The sequence below is a fragment of the Musca vetustissima genome, unplaced genomic scaffold, assembly GCF_032173495.1.
Source record: "Musca vetustissima isolate MV318-11 ecotype Yass unplaced genomic scaffold, APGP_CSIRO_Mvet_v1 utg5255, whole genome shotgun sequence".
In the NCBI taxonomy this organism is placed as follows: domain Eukaryota; kingdom Metazoa; phylum Arthropoda; class Insecta; order Diptera; family Muscidae; genus Musca; species Musca vetustissima.
In genome coordinates, this window is record NW_026878903.1 from 192,519 (window position 1) to 203,611 (window position 11,093).

General features: G+C 34.5%; 1 protein-coding gene across 1 annotated transcript; it reads left to right on the top strand.

Annotated features, from left to right (window-relative positions):
• The first annotated feature begins 4,729 nt into the window (after positions 1-4,729).
• On the top strand, positions 4,730-5,628 carry LOC133323678 (antigen 5 like allergen Cul n 1-like). Its single transcript, XM_061532598.1, has 3 exons — positions 4,730-4,855; positions 4,919-5,313; positions 5,376-5,628. The coding sequence occupies exons 1-3, from the start codon at positions 4,730-4,732 to the stop codon at positions 5,626-5,628; spliced, it is 774 nt and encodes a 257-aa protein (XP_061388582.1).
• Positions 5,629-11,093: the final 5,465 nt, after the last annotated feature.

An 11,093-nucleotide genomic window follows, 5' to 3' on the forward strand; every position in this document is an offset into this window, starting at 1 on the left:
CTCATTTCACAATATAACTTGTCCGATTCCACAAAAGTTCACCCAAGAGTAAATGTTTGTCCGCTTAAGAAAAAAATTTGCATAGCGTAGCGAATTAAGGTGAACCCACCCATTCTCGAAACATCCAAATCTAAAAGTTCCAACCCAATTAAAACAAGTGAAGAAAGCGTTAAATTCGGCCGGTCCGAACTTTGGATACCATCCACCATAGGTGTACTAACAGATACTTGCAACGAAAATATAGGGACCTATACCGATAATTCTACAAACCCATTTATGTACACCAAATACACATTTCAGTAATTTTTAATGCATACTTTTTTCCTAGAAACCCCAAATATTGGACCGATATTGACGACGCATGTTAGGGGGGAACATCCCCAAAATACTGCAATTTATAGGTTGCAGCTATATAAGATCATTATCAACGTACACAGCTTTTATTTCGGAAGCTGCTGGTTTAATATGAAAATTTTCATGGCAGAAAAAAATTTATATGAGTACCCTTATATGGGAGCTATGCCTAAACATGGACCGATATAGACCATCTTCGAACTTGACCTGCCTGCAGACAAAAGACGACCATATGTAAAATTTTGGCGATCTATCTGGTTTAGACGCTAGTGTGATTACAACAGACAGACGGACATGGCTATATCGTCATAGAATTTTACGCTAATCAAGAATATATATACTTTATAGGGTCGAAAATTATTATTTCGATGAGTTACAAGCGGAAAAAAACAATATATATACCCTCCATAATATGGTGGAGGGTATAACAAGTGAAAAAGGCGTTAAGTTCGGCCGGGCCGAACTTTGGATCCATTCACCATAGGAATACTGACAGTTACTTGAAATTAAAATATGGGGAACATGCCAAAAAGTGGACCTTATGGGTGGGTGTATTTATATGGTGTGTACTTATGTGGGGGTGGGTGTACTTATATGGGGGCTATCACAAAAAGTGAGCCTATTTTTATAATTTTTAGTGGGGAGTTTATGACCCAATAAGAACGCAATGTACCAAATTTCAGCGAAATCGGTTGAAAAACGCGCTCAAGAACCGCAAAATACCGAAAATTTTGGGGGTACCCTTATATGGGAGCTTTGCCTAAACATGGACCAATATGGCCATCTTCGAACTTGACCTGCCTGCAGACAAAAGACTCTTGACCTGCCTGCAGACAAAAGACTCTGTGCAAAATTTTTCTAAATCGTCATAGAATTTTACGCTGATCAAGAATATATACTTTATATATTCGGAAATGATTATTTCAAAGAGTTACAAACGGAAAAACAAAATTAATATACCCTCCATTCTATGGTGGAGGGTATAAAAAGGGGGTTATATTCGGACTAAAAAGGTCTGAATATTAATAATTTTTGGGAGAGAGAGAGATTTGTTACAAAAACGGCTACAAAAAATCTAATTACAAAGAATTTGGTTGAAAAACGCGTTCAAGAGCGCCAAAATTACGTAAATTTGGGGGCACTCTTATACGGGGGCTTACCGAAAAAATGGAGCTATATTTATAATTTTCAGAGGAGAGCTTTGCCACCCAATAAGAACTCAAATTTCTATATTAAAGCCAATTCGGTCGAAAAATGCGATCAAAACCCCAAAAATACTGAAAATTGAAGAGTACCGTTATATGTGGGGTATCAGAAAAATAGGACCGATATTTATACTCAAGAAAAACGCGCTATCCGAAAAAAACGAAGCTATATTTATAATTTTTTGTGGGAAGATTTGCTACCCAAGATGAACTCAAAGTACCAAATTTCAGCGAATTCGGTTGAATAGCGGGATCAAGAACGTCAAAATACTGAAAATTGGGGGGTACCCTTATATGGGAGCAATGCCTTAACGTGGACCGATATATCTTCGAACTTGACCTGCCTGCAGACAAAAGATGACTCTATGCAAAATTTTGGCGATCTATCTGAATTGTTGGTCTAAACCCAAGCTGGAAAATATAAAAAACTTCACCAATTGGATTTATGCTAGTTTATATGATAGCTATGCAGGACCAGAATAAAGTGTCGTATGATGCTGACATAATAAATTGAATCCGAGGATGGTTGTTAAGTTGAATGGAAATCTGTTCAGATTTAGATATAGCTCTCATATATATAGTTTTGTCCAATTGTATGTGAATGGTCCATCAAACAACCAAAACTTGTTCCATCGAAACGAAAATTTGCGTAACTATCGTAGAGAATTGAGTTTATAATGAAATGTGCTAATTTTTTGTTCAAATCAAATCGGTCTACAACATACTTTATAATTTACTAGCGGGCCCGGCAAACATTGTCTTGCCTTAACAATATTGTTAAGAAATAATTTTCAGTATTTCAGATTTGTTTTTCTTTTTGCTTTTTTTTTATTCATACTTGCATAAACAATTTTTCTGGGTAAGAGATATATTTCGCCATATACCGATTTTGATCGTTACATTGGAAGCTATAGCACACACGCAATAAATTTGAATAATGTCATAGCATACTGAACTGAGTCTAGGATTATGATGCACTAAGTTTCGTGAAAATCGGTTCAAATTTAGATATACTTGCCATATATAGTTTCGTCCGATTTTACTAAATGATGCACCAAAACCCCTATATATTTTTCGATTTAAATGAAATATGTCATAGCGTACTGAACTTAGTCTAGAATTATATGTGCTAAGTTTCGTGAAAATCGGTTAAGATTTGTATATAGCTGCTATAAAGACCCATAGTTTGTACGATTGACACAAAATTTTGTACAATGTACTGAAGTTAATATACATTAATTTCTGGCAAGTTACGTTGAAATCGTTTCATATTTAGATATAGCTCGACACGAAATTTTGCACTACGTATCAAATTGACTCTTGAATGACGTTATTACGTGTTGTTAAAATTAGCGCAGATGCTTCCATATATATTTCAAACGGGTGTCAGATTGAGATTAAATTTTGAAGAGTGGGGCCTACCGAATAGCGTGTATCAAGTTTGCTCTACATCGATTTACTTAAATTAGTCCCATTGTACTCAAACGACTCTAAACTTTCCCGAATGAAATGAAATTTAGCATAGGTTCCAGAAACGCATAAAGACCACCTATTCAAGTTCGTTCAATTTCATGAAAGTGTTCTTTCGAAAAGGTGACGTCTGTTAGGAGACATATGTAGAATATATCCAAAGTGGTGAAGGGTATCGTATAGTTGGCGCCGTCTGACTTTACTTCTTTCCTTTCTGGTTTTACCTTCTAATTGAATTCGTATTTCGCAGTAATTTTATATTTTGTTGAAAATGTACCTATCAATATTCACGAAAGCTTCCGAATAGACCCCATACAATGATACTCCACATTATTCGATGCGTTCGGAGGTTTGGCCAACGGTACCCGCAATATTCGGCATTTTGGGGAGCTTCTCTTAGCAAAAATTATCAATATTGGTCCAAGTTTTCAGATAGCCCCCATATATGTTATTCCCCTTTGTTCGGCATTTTCTCATGTGGTGTCAAATCTTCCTACCAAAATTTCACATTATAGTTGCTGCAATATGTCATTGACTGGATGGATATTAGAATTAGAATTCTCTGAATGGACACAATCTCGATTCCGAATGTCTTCTGATTTTCAATTCTTGCATTGCCCCAATAAATTCGTGAAACGTGTGCATACAATGATCGCGTGTACATTCAATGATATCCTTCTGAATTATTATTTTTTTTGTATTCTCACCTAAAATATTTTCAATACAATGACAATCCAATTGAAAAAAATAAAATATGTACATACTTTGAAAATTTAAAAAAAAAATGACAATGCTTCATAATATTTTTCGCGGTTTTCGATTATTTCTCACCTTTTAAACCTTCCCTGAAGCTCCACGAATATTTCAAGACTAAGATAAGAAAAATCCGTTCAGCCGTTCTCGAGTTTTAGCGAGACTAACGAACAGCAATTCATTTTTATATATGTATATAGATTCATATTCTTATTTTACAGAGGAATATCTATATCAATGTTTATGGTCAATATAATAAAGGGCGTAATTTTAAGATTTTTTCTTATGCCCAAAATTAAAACCTCGATAACTTTTGCATGCATCAACCAAAAATTTGATTGCGAACGGTTTCAGAGTCAGAACATTTTTCTCTATATGTGTACCAAAAATCATTGATGTGCCACAAAAACAAAAAGCTGACTAACATACTATAAGGAACCATATACACTATCTTCGATGATAAATATTCCCACTTTCATTACCGCGAAAATATTATCTGTTGTGCGTCCGGGTTTGTCATCAAAATATTTTCAACTCGAACGAACAAATATGTTTGCATGACTTTTAATTTATATGTTTAATATGTATGTTTAATTAATAGAATTGGAACATAACATAGGAATATTCATGAAGCCGATCTTTCTTGTTTATTCAAGTGCTGAGTACAGAGTTCAAAAATCATATATCATAAACAATTTTTAAAAATTGTGAAAATAATTAAAAATATACATAAAAATTATTGGGATTCTTAATTTAGAAAAAAAAAACAAAATATTAGTAATATTTAAGAATAAACATTCTGTCAGGCAAAAACAGCTGTTTCGGAAAAAACCCCCGCTCTCGTGTAAATTGTAACAAAGTAACTTCGTACAAAAACAAGGGCCTCAGACTCCAAAACTTTAGTTAAATTCAAGCAAGAACTAGCTCAACATAGTATTCGGAACAGCATGAGGTCGAGAACTATTCTAATATTATGTATTGCTATGCAATTGTTAAGTATTGCCCTGGCGAACTATTGTGCGGCAAATTTGTGTCCTAACGGCAAGAAACATATTGCCTGTAATAATAATGGGGTAAAAGGAATTTCTTCTACGTATTTTCAATTAAAATTAAACTGAGGTTTTCTACCTTTTCAGAAATTTGTTAAGACTTGTCCAAAAGATGCTGCCATGGTACAAATTGGATCCAAATTGAAAAACATCATAGTCAATGCTCACAACAACAAACGTAACATTATCGCTGGCGGCAAGGTGGCCAATTTTAAGCCAGCCTGTCGTATGGCCTCAATGAGATGGGATCCTCAATTGGCCAAAATCGCATCGTACAATGTACGACAGTGTAAAATGGCCCACGACAAATGTCGCAACACACCAAAGTATAGATTTTCGGGACAAAATTTATTCTGGAAATCATTCACGGGCAAACCGAATAAAGCTCAGCTAATGCAAGCAGCTGTCAATGCCTGGTATGCAGAATATAAAAATACTAAATGGGCGCAAATTCAATCGTATCCACCAAACTATAAGGGACCGTAAGTTTAAATAAAGGTTTTAAAAATTGGACGATTACTAATAACTTTGTTCGTATTTTTAGAGCCATTGGCCATTTTACCGCCATGATGGGTGAACGTAACATTGCCGTGGGTTGTGCTGCCTCCACCTACTCCACCAAAGGTGTTAAGTATAAAACGTTTTTAGTTGCCTGCAACTATGCCACAACCAATATGAATGATAAACCTATCTATAGAGATTGTGCAAGACCAGCTGTCCAATGTAAAGTCGGCGTTAACTCGAAATATAAAAATTTATGTGCACCCAAAGAGGCTTACAATGTCAATAAATGGTGATGTTAATGATTGTGTTAAAAATATAAAATCATATCGTTAGCATTTGGTTATTAAATCATATATTTGACAAAGATAAATGACTGATCCTTAGCTATAAAATGTAAATAGTTCACCAAAGTCCCCATATATCTTTCGATTTGCACGAAATTTTGTATAGCGCACTGAATTGAGTCTTGAATTACATATGTTATGTTTCGTGAAAATCGTCCTAGTCCGACTTACTACTTTTCTTACTGGTTATATCTACCGTCATACAGTAGAGTTTGCATTTTTATTGTAATCCTTTGCGGAGCAATATTATATTTGTATATGTTAACTAGCAAAGTACCCATAGTATGAATAAAAAAATATTATTTCATATGGAAATCGTGAATACTGTATAATTTGTTGTACTATAGTTCTGAATTCCACCTCTATTCCTACATTTAATATCAAGTTTATTACCATTAAGGGGACCCCCCCATTCTCGGAGTCATGTTTTTTTTATTTAATTCGGTTCTACACTAATTCAAGAATGTCTCTACAAAATTTCGAGTGAAAATCTCAAGAACTCTTGAAGATATAGCCGATTTATTGTGTCAGCATCAAGTGACTGCTAAAGGGCTTCTCAAACTTTAAACGTGTTTCTCTCTTTTGCGAATGGCGGGCACGATAACTCAAAAACTAATAATCCAATCGATTTCAAATTTTTACATGTTTCTCTGTGAGTGTATAGCTATCTTATGAACTAGGATAAAGCCAATCGGCGAAGATCTTTCTTATTTTTTAACTTGGTTTTTGGTCAAAATTCGGCGATTTTTCAAAAATATTTTTTCAACGGTCCGCCGTTCATACGAGAGCCAGACATGTACTCTTTCTTACAACGTTGGAATTTTCGGATTCCGATGATCCAATGAGGAGTTATCATGCCCGCCATCAAAAATAAGGACGTTTCTTTAATTACAAAAAACAACAACAAAGCAATAACAAACATTTTTTGTAAATTATTTTCTTCTTTTTTAAATCTTCAAATATATATGTGCAAAGTTACAAACCTTAACAAGCATTGGTATTGATTTAGCAGCCCATTGAAAATCTTGAAAAATTAAAATCGAGAATGGGTGGGGTTCCCTTAAGTACCCTTCATACACATATGCACTATTTTCCGAAATCTCTTTCTAATTTCCATTACACACTTTAACAAATCCTGTACGTATTTGCCACATTTAGTTCCATTTAGAACATTTCGAACACATAAATATAAATTTTCAAGACTACCTCTATACGATCACCACCACTAAATTTGGTACCAAAAACCCTTTGGCAATTCTTTCTAACTCTCTGTCAGTGACCAACGTTCTAAATTTTAGATTTCCAACTCTCTCGTTACCCAAATTCAAATTGTTCAAAATTTAGTGAATTTTCTATTCTATTTACTATTGGTACACAAAACTCCGAGCCTACATAGCTCAATACTACACTTCAATTTTAATCTTAATTTCAAATCTCAGAATTCAACCAAATCCAAATTGTTTCAAATTTAGTACCATTTAGTAATTTTCATACTCATAAATAAGAATTTCTAAAACTACATCAATCCTACACTCTAAAAGTAACCCTACTTACACCAAAGTCCAAATTGTACAAAAATTTAGTACTTTTCGTACTCACAAGTACAAATTTCCAAATGTTCTTCAATCCTTCTTTCAAATAGTCCAAATTTGAGAATTCCAGCTCTGTCTGTTCATTAAAAACCAAATTATACCAGATTTGGTACCATTCTGTACTTTTCGTACCCATATAGCAAACCAAAATCAATATTCCAAACCTGCTTTCAATCGTAAGTCCAAATTTAGGAATGTCAGCTCTATATGTTCACTAAATTGTACCATATTTGGTACCATTCTGTACTTTTCCTACACTCCCAGAGTAACCTATGTTTAAACGTTGAGGATTCGAGTTCTACCCGTTCACCAAAGTCCAAATTGTACTAAATTTTGTGCTTGTCGTACCCAAAGTACGAATTTCCAAAAATACCTCAGTCATACACTCCAATAATAACCTTAAATCAACATTTAAAGATTCCAGCTCTATCCGTTCACCAACAAATTTAGTACCATTTATTACTTTTCGTAGGCGGAAGTAGGAGTTTCTAAAACTGCCTCAATTCCACACTGAAACAGCAATTTTAATCATAAATTTCAGGATAACAGCCCTATCCGTTCACATAGATCCAAATTGCACCATAGTCAGTACCATTTAGTACTTTTCGTACTTATGAGTTCGAATTTCCAACACAGTCTCAATCCTTTGCTATAAGAGTAATTTTATTTTCAAATCCATCCATCTATATCTTTTCACTCAAATCTAAATTGTACTAAACTTAGTACCATTTAGTACATATTATTACGCATTTTTAAAACTACCTCCATGTCTCATCCTACACTCCAACCTTATTTGTAAGTCCAAATTTTAGGAATCTCGCTCACACAAAACGAATTGTACCATATTTAGTACCATTTAGTGCTTCTCGTATTTATAAGTTCTAAATACCAATACTTCCTTAATTCTGTAATGTTCATTCCAAATTTACGTTAACTCTAATCAAAACTGGAGCTTTATCCGTTCACAAGTACACATAAGTACTATGCTTCCATATCTCAATTTTATATTCCAACATCAACCATTAGGCCAAATTTTAGGTTTCCAGCTCTCTCCGTTCACCCAAATCAAAATTGTACCAAATCTAGTGTAGTTTAGTACTTTTCGTACACATACGACTTACCAAACATGTCGCTATAGCTCAATCTTCAGCAGAAATCTCAATTCCAAATTTCAAGTTTTCAGTTCTATCCTTCCAAGCAAAACCCAAATTGTACTAAATTGAGTACCATATAGTACCTTTCGTACCAATAAGTACGAATTTCATAATCAGTCCTACACTCCAACAGACAATTTAATTCCCAATTTGAAAACTCCAGCTCTATATATTCACCTAAATTCAACATGCACCAAAGTTATTACCATTTAGTACTTTTCGTACACATAAGTACGATTTTTTAAAACTACCTTAATCCTGTACTGCAATAGTAGTCCTAATTCCGATTTTCACTTTTAGGTCGAATTTCCAAAAATCCTTTTGTACATCTTTCTAACTTTCCATCAGAGAACCACATGCCAAATTTCAGAATTCTAGCTCTTCCCGTTCGCCTAATACACAGGGTACCATATTTGGTACATTTTAGTACTTTATGTACCCTTCTAGTTCGAATTTCCAAAAACCTAACCCTATCTCACGCCTACACACCAACAGCAACCCTCACTCCAAATTTCAAGCTTCTAGTTTTAGCCGTTTCGTCTGGGCGATGATCTGTCAGTCACTCAACACTAAGCTCTTTTATATATATAGATAGTATCAAAACTAGTTCAACCTTCTATCATATTCCACTTAAAGGTTACGGTTATACTGGATAGAAATTCATGTCAAAAATAGTACTAAGTGTGAGATTTCATAAAATAAAAAGCTTATATATTAACCCCGGAATGTCGTGAGAAAATGGTGATTGAAATTCGCAAAATACAGTTGTGTTCATAAAAATAGTAATGCAGTTGATCATGTTACAAATGCCATTCAAACAACCAAATACGTACATGTAGTCATTGGTAGAATTTATTTTTATACTTTTTTATTATAGAATGGAATCTGAAGATCAAGAAAGTGAACAAAGTCCCGAGAGGTTTGCTGTCGTATTCTTGAATTTCTCTAGTTTGGTGAAATTTATGAAAATAATTAATTAATAATTATAATTAATTAATTAATGAACAGTAAATTAATATAGTAATGGTCGAAGTGAATGTTAATAAAACAAATAAATAAAGCAAAAACATAACAAAACTAAGTGTTTTATAAACAAACACTCTATTGTCGTTATATATTTTAATTAATTTCCTTAATGGTATTAATTTTTATTGGTAAGTGGAAAACCTTGCACGTCTGCGACAATAGGGTTTAAAGCTGAAAAATGAAGGAAAAGGTACAAAGAAATATAAAATATCATTGGATACAGTGCCTCAAGAATATTCAAGGCAATAACAACTAAGAAAAAGCTTGAAAAACGTAGCCATAGACGTAGTACTACAAATTTGGGGGATAGGTGCCTACTACGGTGCAGTAGGGTGAACCCTTCAGCGGCCTCTCAAATGATAAAAACTAATTTAAATCTACAAATCATTGATGTGACTGTACGCCGGAGATTGGTCGAAAACAATGTATATGCCACTAGTCCTAGAAAGGTTCGCCCACTTGATAAGGAAGCATGCCAACGCTATGTTGAGTTTTGCAAAATCTCATTAAGGCTAGCCTCTAGAGAAGTGGCTTAACATATTATGGACAAATGAAACAAAAATTTTCTTATATGGAAGAACAGGTTTTATACAGTATGTTCTAGTTCCCCCCAAACATGGAATACCTACTTTAATACACACTCAAAACTGTAAAGCATACAGGATTGAGTGTTATGGTTTGGGTCTGTTTTTATACCCTACACAACTATGTTGTCAGGGTATTATAGCTTTGTGCAGCCCCAAAAGTTTGTAACGCCGCGAAATATTGGTCCTAGACCCACCTTTAAGTATACCGATCGTCATATCTCGACTAGCTGAGTCGATCTAGACATGTGTGTCCGTCCATCCGTCCGTCTGTCCATTATGATTTGTAAACACGATACAGGCCACAGTTATGGACCAATCTTCACGAAATTTTGCATGTAGAATGGGTTCTGGCCAATGAAGACCCCTATTGTTTTTGATAAAGATCGGTTAATATTTAGGGGATGAAATGGACCAAATACTAAATTTTTGTCGGTTTTTCTGGTCGCTCCAGAGGCCGCAATTACGGTGCGAACATCGTGAAATTTTACATGGAGAAGGGGATCGGGGCTAAGAATAAGCATACCTGTTTTGATAAAGATCGGTCAATATTTAGCGGGTCAAATGGACCCTGACTTTTGTGTGAAAAATTGCAAAATTTTTATTCTGGGACGTATATACTTGCTCCTGAATGACATATATTCGAGATGTTGATAGTATGTCCAAGATGAGTTGTTGACCTTCAAATTGATACCAATTATATGGCTGTATGTACTCCGATGCGGGAGTTATACGTAATTAAGTAAAGGTGACTATGTGCATATTATTACTATTACTCCATTAGAGGACGGAAATGTCTCGCTGATCGCTTTGAAATTGTACATGAAGTTCCGATTATGGTCAAGGACGACGCTTATAGTTTTCGGTGAAGTTGAGATTTCATTCAGGAGGTGCAATGAACCGAAAACTTTAATTTTGTCTGATTTTCTAGTCGCTTTAGAGCCAATTATTATATACAGAACATCATATATTTTACAAGGTGAAGGGGATCTGACCAAATACTTAGAGCGGCTTTTTAGATGATGATCGGTCAATTTTCGGAGGGTCAAATCAACCAA

Bases quoted from the DNA above. Each gene is read 5' to 3' on its own strand.
- LOC133323678 (XM_061532598.1), top strand. From the start codon at position 4,730: ATGAGGTCGAGAACTATTCTAATATTATGTATTGCTATGCAATTGTTA. The intron at 4,856-4,918 runs GTAAAAGGAATT...CTACCTTTTCAG, and splicing joins TTGCCTGTAATAATAATGGG to AAATTTGTTAAGACTTGTCC. The intron at 5,314-5,375 runs GTAAGTTTAAAT...TCGTATTTTTAG, and splicing joins CCACCAAACTATAAGGGACC to AGCCATTGGCCATTTTACCG.